Raw genomic sequence first — 26465 nt, 5'->3', positions numbered from 1 at the left:
TATGATCGGAATATTAATATAAATATTAACACATTTGCTGCCATTGACAGACTGATGTCCAGTTGATTAGGCCGTAAACAATTAGTCACAAAATCATTTTTATAATCTTTCATTTAATTTCCCCCAAGTTTAATCACCTCTTCTGTTTCATATTACAAACATTGTGCACGTTTGACAAGAATTCCCAAATCATTCTTGAGTTATCTTGAAAACAAACAGATAGAAAAACGGACATACATGAACAAATACATAACCTCCATCTTCTATATTTCAACTACTATCAGAGGTAATAATCCACATACAGAATAGCAAAATATGAGGTTTCTGATTCAATTGATTTGTGCTGAGACCACATCTGCAGAAAATAAATCTAACTGAAAAAACACGTGAAACATTTTTTTAAGAATACCAAAAATCTCCAAAGTATCTGCTAAAATGCTATATTTCTCTTGTCTTACCTTTCTCTGTGACCAAATTGAACCTCAAATAAAACAGTTAAAGGTCCTAAGGTATGAGGACCATGTCAAAATCGGAAAATGAGGGTACTACCATAATTCAAAGGGCAGAAAACAAATTTGGCACTCAAATCCTGTTGTTTTTTTAATCTTTTCACAGTTATTCCAACCCATCCACTTTCTTCTCAGCAATTATGTGTGTGACATCACAACCATAATTGATGACCCAGCCTAAAATGACAGAACGGTCACATTGCAACAACATATTTGAAAGCCCATAAATATCATGCTAACAGATTGCAAACATCTGCAGCTCATTCTGATGCATCATCAACTTCTGTTTGCTGATGTGTCATTTGATGAACATAATATTTCAAATATTATTTTTTTATGAATGCAACATCTGTCACAGAGCATGCATACATAACCCTTTCACCATAACCGTTTCAGCATGATAGGCTAGATTATCCATTATTAAAGAGCTGAATTAAATTAGAAGAGCTCCCACCATCATCCCACATTAGGTTTTATATTTTTATAAAATAGTCAGCCTTGATTTCATGTTTTACTTTGCTTGGTGAAACCCTGTTATGTATATGCTACAAATAAGACATGAAACAAAATCACTTGTTTACATAAGAAAGCTAGAGAAACAGCTGGCATTTAACATAAAAATAGGATGGATGTGAGCTATTTATTCAAGAAATATTTACCCAATAGGTTCACCAATTCTAGAACAGACCCAGGATAAAGACAAACTTTGAAATTGCCCCCCTCTTCTTCACTGCATACTTCAGTGCTCTGGCCTTGACACTGATTGTTTGTTTACTTGCTTCCTAATGGTAGTTAATTGTCTGGAACATGTCCAGATTGTTTTACGCTTGCTTTTGCCAATTTGGTGTCCACTCAAGTGCTATGTGGGGTGTCTTTTTTATGCCTCTGCTCTTAAATCTTCAAGAAAAGAAAAGAAAACTAAAAAAACACAAACAAGTGAATTATAGTACAGAGAGACGTGATGTTGATGTGCAGATTTTATATTCAGGAAAAGTATCATAGTATTCTATATGCTGAGGCATGAAATTAGTTATATTCATGTTTATTCAATGGAATTTTCAAATAAATCTGTTGGGATGTAGATATTTATGTTGAGCACTGGAGCCTGTCTAGGGGTTAGAAAAGGCAAATTCTTTGACAACAGAGAGAGAAAAAAATTGCAAGGGGATTAATTGTCAGTGTCATGGTTTGGGTTTATAAAAGCTACAGTGTTTTAAATAAAAAATATCAATTGCTCACTCATATATATAGAGGAGAATAGATTAAATAAAACAGAATGTGAAAATTGAGATCATATTATCTGGCACAAAAATAACTTTCATTATTAAACAAAAAAGAGGCAGCTGAGTGGTTAGCGCGCCAGCCTCACAGTTCTGGGGTTGAGGGTTTGATCTCAGGTCGATTCTCACTGTGTAGAGTTTGCATGTTCTCCCCGTGCATGTGGGTGTTTTTTTACGGGTACTCCAGTTTCCCCCCTCATCCCAAAAACATGCATGTAGGCTGGTTGAACACTCTAAATTTCCCGTCGGTATGAGTGTGAGCGTGAATGGTTGTCTGTCTCCTTGTGCCCTGCGATTGACTGGCCACCAATTCAGTGTCTCCCGCTTAGTCAGCTGGTATAGGGTCCAGCAACCCCCATGACCTTTCGGAGGAAAAGCGGTACAGAAAATGAATGAATGAATATTATATGAAAAAAAAGGAAGAAAATCCATCCATCAGAAATCTTTTCTTGTATATTTGTGAACGGACAACTTTTTCTAACAGGGAGTTCTTGTAGGCTGAGGATATATCTTTGGCAAATGTTGATGACAAAATCGTAATTCACTTATTTCATCATGTAATGGGGAAAAAATAAAAAGTTCCAATTGTCACTTCTCGATGGGGCCATGGTGATTTCATTTGGTTGCTAAAATAGAGGCAAACAGCAGAGGTTATATGGGATAGGAGAAACAGAAGTGTAAAAACAAACACATTACACATATGATCCCATAGACACAGATAAGTATGTAAGAATTCATGCAAAAAGTTCATTGTAACATCAAAAAATCATCCAAATAAATTGATCCGTCACAGTGATGAGTGGTTACAATGTCTGCCTCACAGTTCTGAGATCGAGGGATCAATCATCGGTGCGTTCCGATCTTCCTGAGTGCCCGTGTGGGTTTTGTCCAGGTTATCTGGTTTCTTGCCGCATCACAAAATCATGCATAGTAGGCTGGTTGAAAAGTCTAGATTGTTTTATGAGTATGAGTGTGAATAGTTGTTCATCTCCTTGTGCCCTGTGATTGGCTGGCAACCAATTCAGGGTGGGATTGGCTCCCGCACCATCACAACCTTTGTGAGGATAAGCGGGAAATAAATGAATGCTTCAAGTAGGGTCACTAAGATTCTAAAGAAATCATTAAAAAATGCTTAATGGAACTCACATGGAGTGTGCTTGTCAAATATTCATTCCCCTTCACTACATCATTAGTATCCCACTGTGATCAAGGTCATTTTAAATGTGTGCCAAGACAATGGAGAGGTTAGATATGAATACTGCATACTGTTAATGAAAGGATCATTCTTCAATTGTCAAGACTGCTAACGGGCTCGCTTAGCATGGAGCTCAGTTCAGCAAAATATAGTCACGTGCTCGTTCATACATCATTGTTCTTATACACGCTGATACATGTTTAGCCAGATTTATGTTTCATATAAAGTTTTATGGATGCAATCAATTCTGTGGTTATATACCTTTATGATTATGTTCCATACTTGTTCTTACTGAATTTGTGTTTCCTTTACACTCTGGCATTTTGTTTTATTCATTCATTAATTTCTGTACCGTCATGGGGACGCTGGAGCATATCCAATCTAACTATGGGAAGTAGGCGGGGTCACCCTGAATTGGTCACTAGCTAATCGCAGGGCACAAGGAGAGGAACAACCGCTCATTCAACTGCAGCAATCCATTTTCTAGTCAAAATGGATTGCACATTTTTTGCCTTCAGTGGTAGCTACTAAGCTAATCGTTTCGGATAAGGGCAAAGGCGTCCGCCATAAGATCGCCCGGTCTCACATTTCTGTAAAAAAAATCCTCCCTCACTGAGGCTCTCAGCCGTCCAGTGCGCTCAGAGAGCTCTATTTTCGGATAACAGCGACGGCGTCCCCAGTAAAGTCACCCGGGCCTCACATTTATGAAACAAATCCACCCTCACTGAGGCTCCTGGCCATCCAGTCCGCTCAGAGAGCTCTATTTCCGGATAAAAGCGACGGCCTCCGCCCGGTGCCTGCCATTTTTCTTCTTTGGAGCTGAGTTGAGTCAAATTCCCCTGTCTTCCGACAAATGTCTTGTGTGTGTGAGTTTTGACATTTTTATGAACATTTTTATTTCGATACTTAATATAAAAAAACGCAATGTACTGAAGCCGCAACGTGCTGAAGGATGACTGAATACTGGAGTATTGAGAGTTGTATGATATATTTTACTCTCACTCTTTTGCCTCGGATTTTTAAATTTACATTCACAAATATTAAAAAGAACAATACAAATATTTTTATAATCCCATAAAGGCAACACTTATCATTTGTTAATAATGTGATACAAAAAGGGCAACATTTTCTTTTAAGATCTCATCATGTGATAATTAAAATGCCATTAAAAAGGCTGCTGGCGTGCACACGTGATCTGGTGGATTATTATTGCGTGTGTGCAAGTACCATGATGTAATGGGCCTAATGGGAGGACTGATGATCTCGTGCAAATCATCAACATCATCATCATTAACACAAAGTCTCCATCTCTAATCTACACTGCCGAATGCTACAGCATTGATGATTACGCCCTAATCGCTTTGACCCTGCATGATGATGTTGCATATTGCAGGTCACGCTTGGAGATCCAGGAACTTTCCTCACTCCCTCAATGTGATTTACTTTCCTTGTTGCTGACCTTTTAAACAAAACATCAGCAGCTTACTCGATTTTGCACTGATCCTTCAATCGTGCGCAGTGGAATTATTCAATCACATTAAAGCATAACATCGCACTAGTTGCGTAGCTGGCTTTAGGCCTCTGGGAATAGGAGGTGCCCAGAGGGAACTGGTGACATTGTGTAATTACTCCCCCTCTGGTCAATCAAAGATATGGAGCCTATTGTTATGAAGGCCCCAGTGGAGGAGTCTGTTTTGATTATAATTATAAATTAATCTTGCAAGGCTTTCTTCTTAGACAGCAAAATTGCGTAGACTAAAATTACAGCTCCAATATCAACACTACACTGATAATAAAGAAAAAATATTGCATGTCAATTCTTACTGGTAAATATGTGAATTAATGCTCCACCAGGGGCGGCCCAGGTGATGAGTGGTTAGGGCAGGGGTCTCGAACTCAATTTACCTGGGGGCCGCTAGAGGCCGAGTCTGGGTGAGACTGGGCCGCATCAGGATTTCCAAAAGAAAAGCACTGATAAAACTTTCCAACGTTATCAAATATCTTTATTTTTTAACAAAAAATAATGAATTAAATAAATTAACTTAAAGATGAATAAAAAATAAATCAATCAGTAATATAAAACCAAATAATACTAATGAGCATACAGTAGATATACACTGGCTGGCTAAGTAGAGAAAATGAATTATTTTTATTCCGTTTCAAATGTCTGTATTAACAGCTCTTTAACCTTTAACTTTCTGAACTTGAATGGAACATTGAACATGAAATATTCTGAACACGGCTTCTTTTGCCTACTCCTTGCTGCTAGAGACCTGGCAGCACTTCTTCTCACATAGTCACATTTGGCTTGAGGGAGGAAGCAGTGGAGACCCTCAGTAGAGCTTGAAGATGCTCATCAGTAAGTCTGGACCTGTACTTGGACTTATTGAAGTTCAAGGTGGAGAAGAGCTTCTCACACAAGTATGTGCTCCCAAAAAGGCACATGGTCCACTTGAACATTCGGGAAAGTTCAGGGAAGCTGGGGGTCAACTCTCTCAAAAATTGCCCAAGCTTGTCTGCTTCTCCACTCACCTCCCTGAACTTGGCTTTGAGTGCAGAGTTGCACTGCAGGTCAATGAGCTCCATTTGAAGCTCAGGAGTGGCATCTTGCACATCAAAGGAGAAGGGGTCCGCAAAAATTTGAAATGTGGCTTTGTGTGTCTTGAAGTCTGCAAATCTGTGATCAAATTCCTCCTGTAGCTTCGAAATGGCCTCAACATACTTCTCACCACTGAATGGTGTGCCTGCATCTACGAGAGCCTTGCATGCTGGGAAATGGCAAAGGTTTGTCTGAGAGAGCTGGGCTTTCCATAACACAAGTTTAGTGCAGAATGCTCTCACGTTGTCATAGGCAGCACTGGCAAGTTGCCCCTGGCCTTGTAGCTTCTTGTTCAGTACATTAAGATCATGTGTGATATTAACAAGAAAAGCCAAGTCCATGAGCCATTTGGGATCACTTAGCACAGGATCAATCAACTCACAAACGGCGTAGCTAGCTTTGACTGCTGCATTACTGTCTTTGGTAGCCTTCTTGAAGAGATCCTGTTGCCTCAGAAGACGTGTTTTAAGACTGGCAACCTGGTTGGCTCTCTCATCTCCCTGGTATTTTTCGTACTCCTCAGCATGTCTCATAGTACAATTACGTTTCAAATTGTATTCCTTGTGCACCGCAACTTTTTCAGTGTAAATGAGACACGTCGGGGTGCCCCTGTGTTCAACAAAGAAATATTGCACTCCCCACTTTTCTTGAAACTGTCTGTGCTCATCACCGACCTTTCTCTTCACGGCAGGCTTTGAAAGAGACATCTCTGGGGCTCTGTAATATGTTTTTCCACTTGGAATGAGTCTCGGGTTGATCTTTCACATTCAGCCGCGCGGGTTTGTGGCGCATGTGCACTTTCGCTCTCCGTTTCAATCGCGGAGATGGCTACAGACACTGACACAGGCTGGATCACGGATCATAGCGCCTCATTCAGTTCTATGCTGAGAGCAGCGGAGGAGTGTGCGCGCCGAGCGGAGTGATCGGCCTCACGGCTTCTCCTCCGCCCAGCTGATTGGAGGAATGAATGAGTGAGTGAGCGAGGCACTGGACAGCCCGGCCGATGTCCCGCCCCCCAGAGCCGTATACCTCACCGTGATTGGTTCATTCAGCTCCGAACCAAAGTTCCCTCTAATTTTTTGTTGGTCTGAGCAGAAAGACAACCTCCCTGAGCGCACTGAGTTCCAGTGTGAGCGACATCATCGGTACTCGGATGATTCGCCTAAAGACGTTTCGCCGACGGACGTTTGACAGACGGGCAGGTCGCCGAATGGACGTTCCACCGAACGTTCATTCGGCCGAACGGAGGTTTCGCCGAAACGGGATTCGAACGCTCGCCCCGCCGGATCGTGTGTGTACAAGTTTTTCAACCTCGGCCCGCGGGCCATATACGGCCCGTTAGGATTTTTAATCCGGCCCGCCGCCGGTGTTGTCCAAATTATAGTAAAAATCAATGTTCGTCTACCTTCAATGGCAGTCCGGGAATAAGCACTCTTGGGCAGGCAGATGTAGCAGAACCGAGCCGTAAAATGCCAGCAATCGGGTCAAATCCATCCTAAAACAGCATTTAATGATTAAATACAAATACTGGATGATATCGCGATGGAGGCAAAAAAACGTCTATAGACGTCCATTCGCCAAACGGCTCAAAATGCTCTCAAATTCGGTCAAATCCAGCTGAAAACAGCGTTTAATGATTAAATACAAATACTAGTATTTGTATTTAATCATTAAACTAACAAATACTAGTACGACCTGTCCGTCTGTCAAACGTCCGTCGGCGAAACGTCTTTAGGCGAATCATCCGGTCACGACATCATCATTGCTCGCTATCGGCACACCAGTATCACACCTGCCACAAGCAGGTGCATGTCAATGTTCCCTCTAATTTTTCATGTAAAACATGCTGTAAAACAAGAAAAACATGAGTGGACAGAGCTACTGCCACTGGCTGCCACTTAAACGGCGCCATCACGGGGAAAGGGGTAAATATATATATATATATATATATATATATATATATATATATATTAAAAAAAAAAAAACGATCTTTCATATTAAGACGGGGGCCGCAAATTATCGTCCCGCGGGCCGCAGTTGGCCCGCGGGCCGCAAGTTTGAGACCCATGGGTTAGGGTGTTGGCCTCACAATTCTGGGATACTGGCTTCAATCCCAGGTCGGTCCTCTTTTGTGGTTTGCATGTACTTCAGTTTAACCCCACATTCCAAAAGCATGTATGGTAGGCTGGTTGAACACCCTCAATTGCCCCTAGGTATGAGTGTGTGTGAATGGCTGTCCCTCTCCTCGTGCCATGCAATTGGCTGGCCACCAATTCAGGGTGTCCGCCAGCTGTTGCCCATCAGCTGGGTTACGTTGCAGCATTCCCCGTGATCCGTGTGAGGATAAGCAGTTCAGAAAATGAATGAATGAATGCTCCGCCATGGGCTTTACTTATTTGCCGTTTTCTGATATGTTGCAAAAGTAAATTACATTTGTGTCCTTCCACAAAAACAATTTTTGAGTTGTACACTTAATCTTGTCAAAAACTATGACTAATATTTGACTAAACTAATCAGCACTGGGTGTGCCCCAGCGGTTAGGGCGTCAGCCCCTCAGCTCCTGGGTTGAGGTTCCGATCCCAGGTGGGTCCTCATTCAATGGATTTTGCATGTTCTCCCCTGGCTTGCGTGGATTTTCTCGGGGTAGTCTAGTTTCCTTCCACATCCCAAAAACATGCTTTGGTAGACTGAGTGAACACTTTAAATTGTTGTCAGCATTAATTTTGACATTTTGGATTTGAATACTTAATATAAAATACCACAATGTACTGAAGCCGCGAATGTTGAAAAACTGGTGAAGAATGACAGTACAACTAAGTCTAAAGACTAACTAAGCCTAGTTTAAGAATTTTCATCCAAAAGACTAAAATCGCTGACAAAAACAACACGTCAATGTATCCTTGAGTAAGCTACTGATCCTGTGTCATCGGTAGGTGAAAGAGTAGACTGTGTAAGACAATTAGAAGCCTGTTTACCATCAAAGATCTGACTACAGACAGCTAAAAAAAAGCTGGACAGAATCCATGTTCTAAACCTGGGGCTCTTGTTTTGCTTTTCAGAATTGGTTACACCAAACTAAAAGGACAGTTGTTTTTGGTAATCCACCATGCATGCAAAAGAACATCAATGCAAGAGAAAGATGAGGGAAAAAAATGAGAAAAATAAGCACAATCTAACACATGCACCCACCAAAGCAATAAGCTTCTGTGCCTTTGTACCATTTGGCTTCTTGTTTTCTGATGACTTCATTAGCGCAGCAGCACTAAAGATCGCATGAATATGAAAGAGGGGTTCATTCCTATTTAACCGTAGGAGCAGGCGATTAGATGCTGCGTGCAAGCGTAAACAGATTAGTGATGTCGCCATCCGCAGCGGGCGGTCGCTGTTTCCATTTGTACTCCTGTCCTCCCGATGCAAAAAACAAATGCATCACATCCATTTTGCTTCATGAATATTCTCGTTTCCGTACAGAACGCTAGTCTCATGTGTTTAGCGTACACGTTGGCCTCAAACTGACCTGTTTTATTTGTTATTTTTTATTTTTTTAGCGTCTCTCTGCAGTCTCAGTTAAGATTCAAATGTCATATAATATTGTAGACAAAAGGAATAGATTAGATTAGAGCAATGTGTTAGGATTTAAAACTAGTATTTCACCAATCCAAGGCCTGTCTTTTTAGCTGTTTCACACCATGTGCAGACAGAGACCCACTTGTCTCACTGCTGCGTTTTGCCCTACTTTTTATCCCGCCACTCTGGATGGTTCTCTATCAGCGCTGCACCGCTCCTCCCCAAAGCTCATCTCGCACCATCCATCGCTATTACACGTCTATTGATTGATCTCTGAGCTGACATCATCAGCAATAGCGGCATATGAAAAGCAGGCATGAGCTCACACTGTTTATGGTTTGTAACGTGACCTACTTACCCAACAGTTTGGGTATGTTTGTGTCAGTAGGACCATAATGTGATTTGGGATTTTGCCATTTTACCCACTCTAATACTAGGTCTGCCATCAAATAATCAATGATTGGCTGGTGAAAGAACCCACGACTCTTTTGAAAGTCAGATAATTTGTTAGATACATGAACTAAATAAAGAGGGTCCAAATGTTCCATTTGTGATAGATAGTGATAGACATGCAAACCATTTGAAGTAGGGTGGCTGGCAGCGTATAAACAAGTGCTCATTCGCTGCTACCCTCCACGTTCAAATGGATTGGACATCTACTAGTGAAAACTAATCTAAATTTAGAGTAGAAGGATAAAAAGAGGCAAATAATATGATGTCTATCATCTTCAAAGGCAGTGAATTAGATATTAGTAAATATCCTTGCTTTTCATAACATTTACATTGTTTTTTTTAAAGACAAAAAAAGGAAACAAATCTCAAGATTTCCATTTTTTTTATGTATCTTCAAAACATTTATTTTAGATTTTTAAAAAACTAACGAACTTATCTTCAGTGATATTTTTTATTTTGAATTAACCTGAAATTTTGAAAATTGATGACCTTTATTCGTACTTAAATCTATCCAGTGTAATGTTGTATTGTTTTTAAAATGTTCTAGTATTCCATTTCAACCCATGTTTTTTGGGTTAATCAAAAGAAAACAATTGTAAATATCTACATTACATACATACATACAAGTATTTTGGTATGGAGAATATTTGTACATTATTCCCACTGTCTATTTGAAAAAATATCCTGTTCTTGAATAAAATAATGAATTGAAATGAAGTCATTTTCAATTTGATTCAATAACGTACACAATTGACTGATAAATTGCTTATGCAAATAATAGTATCTTGTAACTCCCTATTAGAATATTTTAATAGCCACAAAATATATTTCAAAACCTGTAATGACAGGTTTGATCGTGAGACGTCAGCCTTCTGAACTGCGGTTCAGAAATATGTAGGAAAGAAAATCTAAATTAAATGAACTCAACACGTTTAAGGAGACATATTTTAAGTGTATGCAAATGTATGGCCACAGACATTTTTTGTAATAGTTATGAGCACACCAAAGACACTTTATGAAGATATTGAACCATTTACTCGCTCCGCCGTCTCCATTTCAGCTATTACTTTGGTCCTTTGAACACGCGGAAATAATCCCATCATATCTGAGCCACTCGATCCCCCCAGTGTTGCGATCCATGACCATTGTGGGATCAACTACCGTGCTTTCCATCCCCAGACGTCCGATCTGCAGTCAGATCCCATTGTAGCTCAATGTCATCCAATGCGAGTGCACCGGCGAGTCCAGTCAGCAAGTGTCCCAACTCAAATGAGCTTCATTAATGCCTACATCCAAGTTGGCTCCACTGCACATTTGACCCCTTTGAATAATACAGTTTTCCTTATGGACGTGCCACTGATGGGATGGTGTAATGTTGAGGACAGAGATGTGCTTAATGGTCCCGAAGAGATCCGAGTTTTTTAAATCCTTTTTTTGCTTTTCTAGACTGCGATCGGCTGACCACCGATTTAGGCTGTCCCCCCACCTCTGGCCCAAAGTCAGCTGGGATAGGCTCCAGCACCCACCGCGACCCTTGTGAGGATAGAAGGAAATGAATGAATGATTTTCTAGATTTCTTGGAACCACAGAAATTTAGATGATGAGAAAAGTCAAATATGTGCAGGGTTATTCGAAACTGTGGTTAGATTTTGGATGAAGTAAAGAAGTAGAGAAAATGACCTGACTAGTGTAACTATGACTGCCATTGACAGTGATATTCGTCAAATCATTTTAAATAACATTACAGCTATTACAACAGTTAGAAAGTTGTTTGTCTGTTTGCTGATCTAACGATTGTAAGTTGTAATATACCAAAATTTCTGTGTGGTCAGAGTGAAAAGTGCATTTTTAAAACAAATCTTTTGTTTGTCTATCACTGTCAAAGGCAACCAACATGATCCATTTTTGTTCATTTGCCTGATTCAATTTGTAATAACATACCATTATTTGTTTTGATTATGCATTTGTTTGATGAGGTCAGAAAAACAGTGTGGCAGGACTTTGAATTTGGTTGGTTAAGCAAAGGCTGCTATCTTAGTGATCTGTAGTTAAACATGAATTGGAATTATATTTGTTTCAAAATGGTGATTACACTGACAGAAACGGTGATTTGTGATGAGAGTATACATTTGACTGATTTAGCATTTCACTTGCGAGCATAGACTTGAGGTATAAATGCTAATAAACAATGCAAAACGCCAAGGTCAGCGTCCTTATAAGATGACAAATATGAACACGTATTACTGTTCACTCAGGTTTATATTATTTATCCTTACTTCTTTGCTACCAATGATGGCGATCATTCTCTGCGGTGGAATACAATAATTGTAAGTTGTTTTTCATAACGTTTATGAAGTATCAACTTTGATGTGCTAGGAAAAAAGCTTTATAAATTCTCATAGTGCTTGGAAGGACTTCATGAAAAACTAAAAAAGAGAGTCGCGCTATATTGATCGATGGAACATTTAAATTATTTTGTCTGTTTTTTATTTATTTAATCAGTGATGTGTCACAAGTGTGAGCAATATCACCTCATTCTGTTTTTGGACTTTAACAGAGGTAAAATTAGCATGGTTTTAATACAATTACAATTAAAAGAACATTCTGACAGCTGCTTTGACAGCACCTTCTTCTGATCATTTCATTTTATTATTTTCCTTCCCCTTCACCATGCTAGAAGCTGTCTTCTTTTCTTAGATTAAAGGAAGGAGAAAGAGGAACTAAAACCGATTGAGCTATTTATTGTCGTCTCAAGTCTTAAAATGACGCCTGGTTTTGCCAAAAGGCCTCCAATGACTCACCGTGTTTAATTTACACTTTTCATTGCTCAGTTTTTGGCAAATGACCATCTCTTGCTCTTGATGCCTTCCTCCAGTTTACCCCCTGCCATGCTACTGGCAGGCTTCTGATATAAAAAAAAAACGTTTTGAGACGTGCAAACGCAGTGTGGCACATGCTGCTTGTATGGAAATGTCCTACCCAAAGATCAGAAAAATACTCTATCAATCAATTCATCTCAAAATAAGGGTGATGTTGCCATGGTAAACCTACTGCCAATTTTCTTCTTTGTGGCTATTTCTAGATTAAGCTATATTGGCTGCCACCACCACCGTGGATTTGAAGTGACACGGTAGAGATCCCATTAGCAATATTCTATATATTTTGGGCTATTATTAAAAAGGCATACATCCTGGAGCTGGGATTCCCAAACTTTTTTCTCCAAGATCTTTTTAAGGACCCATCTACCTCCGCATTGATATGCTTCGCATCACTGCAATAGCCAATATAGGGATGCCTCCATACTTCAAATTTTGTGGATTCAATGCATTTAAGTATTCATTAACAAAAAAATAAAAAATACACAGGTCATGTTGAGGTGCGAGAGAGTATCCTTCGCATCATGTTAAACGATTCTCAGAGGCACTCATATAATCCATGTGATTGGTTCCTGGCACGAGATTGACCAATGAGAGCACCAATGACCACCGTTAAAAGTGGCCTTATCCCCTGAACTAGTGGGGTGCAGCCAATTTCATAAAAGCCATTCTGAGGAAAGCAACACACTTGAACAAATATTGTTGTCAATCTACCGATAGTAAGTTGATCGACCATTTGGGCACCCCTTAAATCAAGGGTGTCAAACTCGGGTTAGTTCGCGGGCCGCATTAACGTCAACGCCATTTCATGTGGGCTGGACCATTTTAGATCTAATATTTAGATTTTTTTTTAAATTGGATTAAAAGAACTGGATCAAAATCCCTAAATAGTCTGTTTTTATAGATCTAAAACTATGTTTATTTGAGCTTTTTTTTCTTAGTCATGGAAAATGTCTTATTTTTTAATTCAAATGGAAACATAATTTTTTAAAGTGGAAAATGGAAAATATTTGTATATTGATTTACAAAATGTTTTTTGAACTAAAAACACAAAAGAAAAAAAATGGATTAAAAAATTGCAATGATTGTTTTTAAAAAGGGGAAAATCAGGAAATATAACGTACATCTATAATCATTTGAATTTGATGCTAAAATAGAAAGTTGGCACTCATGATTTACTTTCTCGGGCCGCACAAATTGAGACGGCGGGCCAGATTTGGCCCCTGGGCCGGCTCTTGGACACCTGTGCCTTAAATGGAGGCACCTCAATTGCCACTATAAACACTTTAAATTTCCAACGTTTATATATAATTAAAAATTGAATTAATATGGGAACTAAAAATCTTTTTTCCCCAATTCTTTTTTGCCACTTTAGGTAAAATATGCTATGTGTCATATTTTGAGTGTGTAAAACAAGAGAATAACAGCCACATTCTTCAATTTGCATTATCAATTTAATGACTGGTTACCCAATTTGGACTTAAATCCTCTCCAATTAAATCTGAAAATAAGCAATTTAAGACATTTTTTTTTTCATTTCAAATCCATTGTGGGGAAGTTTAGAGCAAAAAGGATGAGCATTGTGTCCAATGTCAATATTTACAAACCTTCCTGTATCAGCCCATCTGTCTATCTACATACAGCCTGGGAACAGGAAATATCAATCAAAGTGACCCACAAAACCCCAGGGCACTCATTAAATACTTCATCAATCCCATAATTACACTCATGGGATTATTAAAGTAAATCTATGTCTAGAAATGTAAGGTCAGCTTATTGTCACACATGAAAAAGGTCTATCATTCATCAGCTACCACGACAAAAATGGTTGGTATTGCATCATTGAGACAACCACTATTGATTCTGACGTTCCATTATGATTTGTGACCTATACTCTGAGCTTCAATCTATTTCTGCAACTAAGATGTAAAGATAATGGCTCAAGTGGTAAATTCACATGGAAGTGTTTGAATTGGGACTGTTGGAAATACAGTGGTACCTCGAGATACGAGCTTAATTCGTTCTGGGACTGAGCTAGTATGTCAAAATTCTCGTAACTCGAACGAATGTTTCCGAATGAAATGAAAATAAGTTTAATCTAACCTTAAACTAAACTTAATTCTAATTTTGTTTTACATTTTTACACCTTCTCCTGGCCGGGTTGGCTGTTTGCCCCGCATCCACCCTCACTTTCACTATGATCTATGATGGGCTGTTTGCTGTTGTATTCCCTTCAAAATATTCTGAAAATGATGCACACAAATCTCCTCACAATAGGATAACGCACGACCACTTGCCAACGAGAATAAGTCTTGAATTAGCGATCGCTCCGCCAACGGGAGCTAACAGGCTAAGGGGGAAAAAACACTGAAAAATGCAACGCTCCGCCCAGTGCTCGCAGAGACATTACTAAGAGAGTGTTGCAACCAGAGTCATTACACGAGGAGTTGCGGGGGAGAGAGCCAGTGCCCCTGATGTTCTTATGAGCAGCCAACCAGAAGTAATATATACTTCTCGTATTAGCGATCGCTCCGGCATTCGCGCTGAGTGACGGAAAAAAACCACTGAAAAAAATGCAACGCTCCGCCCAGCGCTCGTAGATATCTGTTATACACGAAAGAGATGCGGCAAAAAAGACAGTGTGCTACAATGATAAACATGTCTCATGTCTTGGCCACCTGGCTTTATCGTATCTCAAAAATTTTCTCATATCTAGAGATAATTATTTGCTCAAAATTTTACTCGTATCTCGAAATGCTCGTATGTCGAGATACCAGTGTAAGGTTATAGCACACTGCTTTCTTTTATCCATTTAGTCAGAAATACTTAACACATTTGCACTTAACAAAAGTATTTCAGCTGCCATTATAGATCTTCAAACCATTTGAACTTGAAGTGTATGCAGCAAGTGAATGAATCCAGCTCAAATGAATTTGATGCTTACTAGTGTCAAATTAAATCAAACGGATAAAAGCACCACAACGATTGGTCGTCTATCATCGTCATTGGCAGAGGTTTAAATTCACCCCTTTGAGGACACTTATTATGAACACAAAACTGCAGCAAACATTGCAGACATCGTATTTGTCCAAAAGCCAATGTATGAGGTCCTTGTAAGTTTGCAAATGTCCAGACTGCTATTTATTTCACACCTCTTCTACAATTTGTATGATTATGAGGCAAACTCACCGAAAAAAGGAAAAAAAAAGTCTGGCAAGCTCCGCACACACTGAAACTGCTCCAGCACTTTGTTTTGCTGCCATATTTAGACTCCATTGATGATCTGTGAAAAATATTTTGGTTGTTTTTGTTCTAGAAAGGGAAAAATAAGTGAGATAGATTTGTGGCAGTGCTGATCATGAGCACTTTGAAGCCAGTGACTGAACAAAAGTTTAGAGGTTACATGACAGATGCTCGAAATTCTGTTGGTACCTAATTAAGTGCAGCATATTGCTGTAGACAAAAAAAGATTTTAAAAAATCAAGATGGAGCTGGTGATGCGGTAACAGGAACAGAATAGCACATGAAAATGACAGTTTTGCCTTACAATGTTTTCTTACCCTAAGGACACATTTACAGGAGAGCGATCTGAAGCACAAACGCAAAAGTGATGTGTTGCTGTTGGTTTAATTTCGCGTTCCCATGACCGTTTCGAGCGGTTAAATCTGCGTGCACACAGACATGGAAAAGTGCATGAAACCTTATAGTGGGGTTTTCCGTGTGCGGTCGATTGGTCGCCGATCTTTTGGTCGCCGTCTTTTGGTCGCCGTCTTTTGGTCGCCGTCTTTTGGTCGTCGTCTTTTGGTCGCCGGTCTTTTGGTCACGTTCTTTTGGTCGCCCCAACCGCGACAACGGGCGACCAAAAGACCGGCGACCAAAAGACTGACGACCAAAAGACCGGCAACAAAACAAGGTAAAACAACACGGTCTACGCATCAATAAAAGCCAACAATGGCCATGAGCAGTTTTACTGAGCCGACGTGTGAGTGTATGAGTTTGTATGTACATGCGTTGTCCCTTTAAGAAGCTACGTCAGTCAGGGTCTTAACAAGTTCTCCAACAAAAAACAATACAAGTCCGGGAAATTTGGAGCTTTTCTTTAGCCTAATAATTACTAGGGCATTAAGTATGACTAAATAGTAATTCACAGTTTGTATTTAGGGAATTTGAGCAACGATTTAAATGGTAATTATCACTTACCTTCCGGGCGACCAAAAGACCGGCGACCAAAAGATCGGCGACCAAAAGACCGGCGACCAAAAGACCGGTGACCAATCGACCGTGTACCGGGTTTTCATACACTTACCACGAGCACCAATGTCATCAGTATCTTCACCTCCTTAACTGGAGTTTTCAAATGTTTTAGTGTAGAATTATCACCACCTAGAAATCACCCAAAACTCACTTTTACAACTGTTTAAATAGTGATGAATCGGTGCATTGTTGTCAAGAGTTCCACAGTGGAAGGAGTTTTCAAATGTTTTAGTTTTCAGTCCCCCTCAGGGCCACCGCCTTGTAAATGATGGTGCTCTCTGGAAGTGTTCACGTTTTCACACCTGCTACCCTGGCTGTGTAAAGTGTAAACAACCCATAATCACACAGTAGAATACAGTATAAAATATTGGTTGGCCTGTCATTTCATTGGGCAATACGTACATTAGTGTGTTGACCAGTCCATTGGTCAGTTCATCTTTCTGTCCACCGGTTGTTCTTTTGATAAATCTATAAGATTGGTCCATTTGTCTATCGGTTCCTCTGCCCTTGCTTTTAACTGCTGTCTATTAGTTCTTGATCAGTTCTTCCATCGTAGTCATGTTGGTGTGTCTATCAGTCCATTTGTCGGTCAGTACTTATGTCAATATGCCAATTGGTTTGTCGGTCTTTTGGTTGGTCTTGTTTAATCTGTCTATCGGTTGGTTTCTCAGTGATCCATCAGTCTTTGTATCTGTCTATCCATTAGTTGTTTGGTTTATCTCTTGGGTTGCCCATCAGTCAACCGTCCATTTATCAGTCTGTTCATCTTTTCATCTATTGGTGACTCTATCATTCAGTCATTAACGCATTTTCAACACCACTTATCCTTGTCAGGGTTTCGGGGTGCCGGAACCTATCCCAGCTGACTTCAGGCGGAAGGGGGACTACACCCTAGACTGGTTGCCATTCAGCCATAGGGCACACATAAAGACAGACCACTTGCTCTTAAAATCACTTTGCTACAGAGTATGAATCAGTCCTACCCTGCCCACATGGAAGTCAGGCTGTTTGACAATGATTTAGTATATAGTACTTTGTTTTGCTAAAAACAAATCAAAAACATAAATATGCTGGACAAACCTGGGTTACTTAAGCATTAACATCATTTTTGTTTTTCACAATACATTTGCTTTGTATTATGTCACATGCAGTAGTATTATGTCATGTACTAGTAGTGGCTTAAAAAAAGCAGTTTGGAATGTTTTTGGCGTGTGCGTTGACATTGTAGTGAGGTGCCCCCGGTCAAGTGTGGCATCATGACTGTTTTCTTAAGTGAGCCACCTGATGGTGTAGGGGTTCACTCACCTGACATCAGTGTGGACAAGCGTGGGATCGATTCCCGCTTCTGGTGGTATAGTTGGGCGTGCAAATGGTTAACTGTCTCTGTGTGCCCTACGGCTGGTTGGCAACCAGTCTTCGGTGTAGTAAGCCCTTCCCCTGAAGTTCACTGGCATAGGCACCAGCCACTCTCACAACCTTTGCGAGGATACACAGTATGGAAGATGAATGAATGGACCTTAAGTGACTTTCACTTTTCCACAGTAATATTCAACCCCCATCCTTACAGAACTATATCTCTCCTCGCCCCTCCGCCTTTGTCTCACACACCCTTCTTTGCGTATGCAGTTTCCATGGCAACTTGCATGACGTATTGCCGTGATGACCGGAATTCAAGAGAACTCTGTAATTATACTACACACAAACACACAACAAGCACACACAAAACTCATTTTTTGATCTTTTGCAGTGTGAAATTGTGACTTTCATTAATCCATTCATCTTCCGCACTGCTTATCCACACAAGTCACACGGGCTGGGGTGCTATAGCCAACCACGGGCAGCAGGCGGACACCGAACTGGGTGGTCGCCAGTCGCAAGGAACAATGAAACGGACAGCCACTCATGCTTACAATCACACCACTGAGTGGGAATCGAACCCAGGTTGCTCGCACAGAAGTCAGGTGGAAGAACCAATGCTCCATCTGGTGATGATTTACAATCTACCAGAAATGGTCCTGAGAATAGTCGCTTCTGTTTCTGTTCTAAAGTCATTTGCATTTAAATGCTTTTGATGATGAATTTCAGGTTCAGTCATAGATGGTTAGAGTTTTGTGACAGCTGAGCTCATGTTTTTATTTTTTAAATCTTTCCCTGGCAAACAACTCAAATATCTGAATACTCTTGCCTCTTTTTCACTGTAGCTTGGCATCTTTTTGTAAAACAGGGCGTCGATGAGAGAAAGTGTGACACGTGGTCTTGAGGTATTGAAAATCCTACAGTGTAAGTAATAACACAATTAATGTTGTTTCTTTTGTCCCACTTTTCTCATGTTAACTTTCATTAAAGTAGGTTGGGCACCCTCATGTTTGTATTATTTTTATGGCATTCACTTAAATTCACTTCAGTGCCCTAATCTCTACCCTTTAACGTAAAAGAATGTATTCATTGACATAACAAACATAGGCGTGAATGTGGCCAGTAGAGTCACTGTAACAAGCTTAACCGTTGAGGATATCCTGCCATCTAGCGGTCAAAGCTCAATTTACCATAAATTCCGTCCAATCATTCTAACATAATGGATCAAGTGAGTGGCAGATGAACTGGAGCCCATTCCATTTGTGTACGGGAAATATGGGATGAAATGATAATATTAATAATACTCTTTTTTCATAACAACATAATTTGCACATTCAAATAAATTTAAAGGTAAAAAATACCATAAGTACTTATGTTCACTCTTTCAGTTTGACAATGATAGACATCTAATCATGGAATCATGTTTAAATACAAAAAAAGCAATGACATAGGAGACTTTAAAGGGACTTTTGGTAATAGTGTGTCAGTGCAAATTCTGAAGCTTCATTTGGACCTAATTTATGCTTTGTTAGTGTACAGTATGAGACAAGGGGTGTGCAAACTTTGCTAAGGAGTTAAATTTTAATACAGTTGCTAAAAATATGTAGTTTATTCCATTCATTCATTAATTTTCCGAACCACTTACCCTCACAATGGAGATGGGGGTGCTGGAGCCTATCCGGCTAACCAAGCGGTAGACATCCTGAATTGGTAGCCAGCCACTTGCAGTAATTTATTTCATTTATTCATTCATTTTATGAACCGCTTATCCTCACAAGGATCGCGGGGGGTGCTGGAGTCTATCCCAGCTGACTTTGGGCACGAGGCAGGGGACACCCTGAGTTTGTGACCAGCCAATCGCAGGGCACGAGGAGACGGACGACCATTCGCGCTCACACTCATACCTAGGAGCCTCGACGTCAGAACTGTGAAGCTCACACACTGATAACCCGCCCAGTGGGCCACCAATTATGTCGTCAGATCAAGAAAAAAAACATTTTATTTTCTATTTAGAAAAAAAATATGTAAATTGAGTGAAACAATGTTTTAAAGAATATAATATTATAAATGAATTACAGTTACATTAGTAAAGTGATGTACCCTAAGACATCTGTAATACTAGAATCTAATCTTAGTTTTAAATTCATTCAAAATAATATATATGTGTGTGTGTGATGCAATTTTGCAATTTTAGTTGCAATTGAACAATAGAATGCAAGAAATATTGCCTACCTAAATTAAAATGTTTGAGCTTGTAAATACGCAGTAAACTGGATTAAAGACTGGAGTTGGTCATTCTTTAACCTTTATCTTATAAGGAAAATAGGTGTTCATGACAATTCAATAAACATATTAAAAACAAACAACACATTGTGACACTTAAAACGTGGTTTCCATCTTAGCTAAAATGTGGGTGTGGATGCCAGGTAAAAGTGTTAGGGGTTTAAAAAATAGTTTTGTAATATATCTTGCAATATTTTTGTTTTGCTTTTTATTATTATTTGGGATTGCATCTTTTAAATAATGTTTATATATTGTTTGAGATATAAAACATAATTTCATTGAAATGTTAACAAAGACAAAATTCATTAAAATAAAAAAGCTCATGGCCCCCATCACACTTTGAAGTCACATTATTTTTTTTCTCATTTTATAGCATAACTCTTTGACAATGATAGATATCCACTTTATTTAAAATGGGAGGACTGACTGGCAATGCCCATTGATGACACTATTGAATTGAATTGAATGCCTTCATTGTCATCACACAAGTACAATGAGATTTAAAGCATCACCATAAAGTGCACACATAAATAAGTAGTCATAAAAAGATTTATATACAATAAAAATGAAGGTTAAAAAAAAGCGACTTAAGTGGTTAGCAACAACAAATCAAAACAAAAAGTAACAAAGTGTTGTATATAAAACGGACTCTCAAACCCAATAAGCATTAAAAAAATTAACAAAATAACAATTCACTGAAAAACTTTTGAGCCATCAGAAGAACACAGGAGTGTATAAATAGAAAGCAACTCACCCGAGGTTATAAATAACAATGAGTACTTTTATAGGATGCAATAAAGAGATGACACATGATGGATTGCACATGTAGTCAATTTGTTTGGAGTAGCAGACTGCACGGTGTTCGAAGCCGTTATACCTGTTTTGACAGAGGAGACAAAAGTCCTTGTTTGTCTGCCTATTGTGGTCTCACTCGATCGCCTGTCGATATTCGTTCGCTCTAGAGTAGAAAAGTCCCACAATAACCGGTTTAGTCGGCACATTATCGGATCACTTTACAGCATGCATGTAACATGAGAGCCAAGTCTCATCTGCTCCTCCGGATGACAAGAAGTGTCCATTTTTGACCACTTTTACCCTCAACCTGACCTCCCGAGGCACACACGCCCTCCAGATGAATGTTTAATGAGCCTTTAAGTCCTAATATCACTTAATGTCCTGTAATGATCTTGCTGTTGGTGGCCACGCCTCAACGCTGGCTCTTCCCTCGCGTGCATCTTCTGAGAGATGTTGTCCGTTTCACACTCCAACTTTGCTGAATATCTGCCGCAGCTTGATTCAGTCCGTCTGACGACATCGAGAAACTGCCACAAGTTCTAAAATATGAGTTTTCCATTAAGAAAAACTGTCTCAGGTAGGCTGTGCGGTGTATTTGTAGCATATTTGACTGTGTTTTTAGTGATGTATTTCAGGAGTCTGTCTAATTGTGTAGTTGATGCATGAGCTGTCCATGGTGCTGAAATGGTTATATGTGGCTCGGCGTGGGTATTTACTGCTGGGTCTATTGTGCTTCATACCCTAATGATTTTTTGAGGCTTTTATGGTGGAATCCAGTTTTATGGGTCTGCTTTGGGAACCTTAGTGCTTTTTGAACATCTTGAGAAGATTTATCATGGTAGTTGATGCAATGTATTTTAGCGATTGGATAGGATTTAGCAGGTCGAAAATTTGAGGTTTACAATCCGGATTGTAGCACATCTTGTGTGGCATGTTTGGTTTGGATGTTCAAAAATAATGCATGTCATGAAAATAATATTTTGTACAAAGGACTGGAGTGAATAGTTGGAGGTTTTTGGTGATATTTTTAAATTTTGGTGAAACTTCATGTGAGTTATTGCATTCTGTAGTTAGTAATTTCCTATTTCATTCAGAGAGATCAATCTGTAATAGAAATGTGAATCTGTGCAGTGCAGATAATCAGGTTTTTGAAGTTTTGCTTATAGACACCAGAGGGCGACATCAGTCAGTTTGTTAAACTAAGGGCGTATAGGTGTCACTTTTTTTAATCCATGTAGTATTTGATTTTTAACGTCAAGCAGTTTATTGAATATTTACAATACTAACTTTTCTGAATTTCTACACACAGTTTTGAAGAAAATGTATGCATAAATTTGTGTGTGTATGTATGTATGTATGTATGTGTATATGCGTGTATATATATATATATATATATATATATATATATATATATATATATATATATAATATAAACTTTACTTTTTATTATGAGTCTGTTTTCTCTTTAAGTATTTAGTAAATATGTTCATTTATGTTTTACTTTACTGTTTCAAAACTCTGTGTTCAGAGACCAACAGGTACATCATTATGAAGGAATTCTGTGCATTTCTGGTCTGTTCTGAAGACTTTTTTATGCAGACATTTCCCCACTATCCCACAATAAATGCAAAAAAATCCCTTATGAAACACCCACCACTGTGAGAAATGAGATTCAATTAAAGGATAAAGCGTTTTTTGTTGTTGATTTTAGGGTAATATTGAGCAACTTTGGATGGACCAGGTGAGAACTGCTTCACTGTATTAGTTGATATTCAGAATTGCTTGCACACGTGCTTGCTGCATCCCCGCCCACCCCTCTCTATCCCCTATCCACCCCCTCCGTGCGGCTCATGTGCTAGATGGAGGTGGGATACTTTCAGGCATCTCTCGGCAGTCTGCGCCTCTCCTCCGACATGAGGCGAGCACCATCTACTTTGTCAAAGACAAAGCCACTTCGCTGATAGTTCGACATTCATCCGATCCTCCCGCCCGTTTTCATCGTCATCATCAACTACTGAAGGCAAAGGTGGTGCAAACAGGTGTTCCCCGCCGTGGCTCTGCCTTTTTGCCTGCCTTAGCATGAGTGCAAGTGCAGCTGCTGGAGGATGTAAAAGACCTTTGGGGAAGATTTGCCGAGAATATGACACGGTCGGAAAGAGCAACTCTTTGCAAGGATCCACAATGGAATGCCTTTTATCTCAGGATAAGTCCCTTCCTTCATTTCTTATCCTCAAATCCGTATTTCCTTTGACCGACTGAAGCTTATTTATCAAGCCGGTACGGGTGTAGAATCACTGTCCCTGCTCGTGACTTGGACTCAAATCTAGAGGTGTTTTTTATCGTCGGCTGGTTGCCAAAGTGGCCATGGCAGCAGCCATCGCCAGCTCCCTCATCCGACAAAAAAGGCAGGCGAGGGAGCGGGAAAAGTCCAACGCCTGCCGCTGCGTCAGCAGTCCCAGTAAGACGAAAGGGAGCTGCGACAAACCAGGCCGACTCAACGTCTTCTCCCGGGTGAAACTCTTCAGATCCAAGAAGAAGCGCCGGAGACGGCCAGGTCTGTCTGTTGTGTAACGGGTTCCTTGGCAGTTGGGACTCCTTAATGTCTAGGAGTGAAAGATGAATCACTCTGACAAAGTTGGGAGCGCAATAATTGGAATCCCGTTTGGTGTTAAGTGTCCATTGAGAAGTCACCTTTGCCTTCTAAGCCTTAGGAGAGGGACAAAAAAGGAAAGCTTCATTTGTCAAAGTCTCCTTCTACAAGAATAACACTGGATGAAACATAGTATTTCATACAAACTTGACCTTCGTTTTTCATGGCTGATTTAAAATATATAGTATATATAACTTAGTTTTCAACCTGCATTCTTATTTCAAACAACGACCCACCTTAAAAAAGTATGTAGACACTAGAGCTGACTTAATATATTGACTAATCAATAACTTTAATACAGGTGATTAATCATATGGGGATATTGTTTACCTAAAAGTCCTCTTCTTTGAAGCTCAAATGTGAATAATTTCCATTTTTGTAGTCTTTGGTAAAAAGCAGGCAGATAATCCAAGTAAATAATCACTGTGACTGTCATAGAAACATGAAAATAATAATAATAATAATAATAATAAAATATATATATATATATATATTTCATGTTTCTATGACTGTGATAGTGATTATTTACTCGAATATATATATATATATATATATATATATATATATATATATATATATATATATATATATATATATATATATATATATATATATATTCTTAGTAAATAAATACTCCTGTGTATATTGCACTATTTTTTGGTACCACTGTCTTTCATAAGCACGGTAGTAATACGTGACATTTACGATTTATTTGAACTGGTTTGGCAGCAAATGACAGCTCTCCTAGTTCAAATGTTAAACATTTACGTTACAAATGACCAAATTAAATCCGCAGGAATAAAAGACCCAGATAATTGGACATCTATTATCGTTAACGGCACTGAAAGAATTCATATGGAGCACTTTTGTTTGAGTTTAAAATTGCACAAAAACACTGACTAATCACTTTGTTTGCATAGCAGGTTAAAACACACCCTCCAACATTAGCACTTCTCTCATTTGCATCTAATAGTATATTTACATTTCCATCAATCACTGTAAATAAAAGAGCAGCAAACCTTTTAGTGAAGGTCAAATGGGAGTCTAAGTAAGATGAACGGGCTGGTTAACCGCACCTACACTTGGGACAGTAACAAAAGAGTGGAGAGCACTTAGCTCTTATCAAAAAAAATGCTAATGTAAGTCAACTAGGCGGGTTCTTGTGCCTGTCTTCACAAATGAAATGCTTTTGCTTCCGTGATTACCAGGGTAAAAGAGAAATTAAGATTTTTTCTTTGTGTGCTCACATATCCCTTCTTGTGCACTCCTTTTGCTGATCCCCATTTTATGTCTCCACAGAACCCCAGCTGAAGGGGATTGTGACCAAGCTGTACAGTCGGCAGGGTTTCCACCTGCAGCTGCAGGCAGATGGAACAATTGACGGAACCAAGGAGGAGGACAACGGCTACAGTAAGTCTCAGAGACCAAGGGAACACGCTGACTATGCAACTGACATTTAAATCAGTCAATAATCCCTTTGATATTTACTTTATGTCCTGGTACTGGTGGGGGAGGGGACCTAAAAAATAGTTCTAGTGCGAAATGCCTTCAGGCCCAATGAGGGTATATGACATCATTTTGCACAACCCGAGAAAGTAAATCATGAGTGCTGACTTTCTGTTTTTGGATCAGATTATAGATGTATATTATATTTCCAGATTTTTCCTTTTTTAAATCAATAATTGCAATTTTTAATCATTTTTTTTGTTTTTGTGTTTTAGTTCAAAAAGTAAATTGAGTTAACGTTAATGCAACCCGTGAACCAACCCGAGTTTTTTACCCTTGGTATATTATATGATCCAGTTAAAAAAAATACACTAATATTTCGGACCACTGTAAAAATCAGTCACTACTCGCACAGTGCCAAAAAGAGATATGACATTCTCTTTATTTTTTTATTAGGGCGGATGTTTTTCTAAAAGCTTTATGAATATATTTTTTTATCTCAGTAACTTTCACTTCAAAGTTTGCATCCTAAATATATGTTTGAATGTTTTGTTTGTGAGCCAAGCAAGCACATAATATTTTCAGGACTAGTAGATGAACTATTTTTCATAGTTGCGACGAATACTTTGTCTCTGACCACCGAAAGCTTTTTTTATTTTTTCCATCTATAGAAGTGCAAATTAACAGGTCCCTATTTATCCTGTTGTTCCATTTAACTGCTTTTACATTAAAGTATATATAAATGATAATACATTATACCACAGCTAATTGGTGAGTTGCCAATATACTATAATTGACGAAAATGAAAGTCCAAGTGTGGGTATTTGAATCTCATATTTTATTATCTTGAATTTTCTCAAATTTAATGGATACAAAATGTGGATACTTCATAAAGTTAACTAACATAAGTTCACTTTAGGTATTCATGGAGTATTTCAGTTTTTTTGTTTTACTATTCCTATCCTCGAAACGTGTATATTTTCTATTGTCATGGGAAAGTCCTTGTGCTCGGTCGGCATGCTGTTGTGTAAACTGATCACCGCCTCTCCGCCCACCGACTTGTTGTTTTTCTCGAAACAGATGAAAGAGCAGATCAACGCTAAAGCAACAGCGCAGCCACTTGTCTGCCGTGCCGATAATGCAGCAGCAATGGCCTGCTTACAATTAACTGTCCCCTTACATTAGCGTACTGTTTATTGAAC

The 26465-nt window shown here is 39.2% G+C and overlaps 1 protein-coding gene across 5 annotated transcripts in view; it reads left to right on the top strand.

Moving 5' to 3' along the window:
• Window positions 1-26465, top strand: part of fgf13a (fibroblast growth factor 13a) — an 84167-nt gene that overhangs the window by 40229 nt on the left and 17473 nt on the right. For 3 of the 5 annotated variants that reach the window (XM_077609865.1, XM_077609864.1, XM_077609861.1), the window contains one exon: window positions 25117-25227. In XM_077609865.1, the coding sequence (XP_077465991.1) occupies window positions 25117-25227 (111 nt within the window). Of the gene's footprint in view, window positions 1-21631; window positions 21745-23056; window positions 23722-25116; window positions 25228-26465 lie in introns of those variants that run through there. The other 2 variants (XM_077609866.1, XM_077609862.1) reach the window with 2 other exon arrangements.

The sequence above is a fragment of the Stigmatopora argus genome, chromosome 9 (genome assembly GCF_051989625.1).
Source record: "Stigmatopora argus isolate UIUO_Sarg chromosome 9, RoL_Sarg_1.0, whole genome shotgun sequence".
NCBI lineage: Eukaryota > Metazoa > Chordata > Actinopteri > Syngnathiformes > Syngnathidae > Stigmatopora > Stigmatopora argus.
Note: the sequence above shows the minus strand (reverse complement) of the source record. Positions and strands in the feature narration are given on the sequence as shown.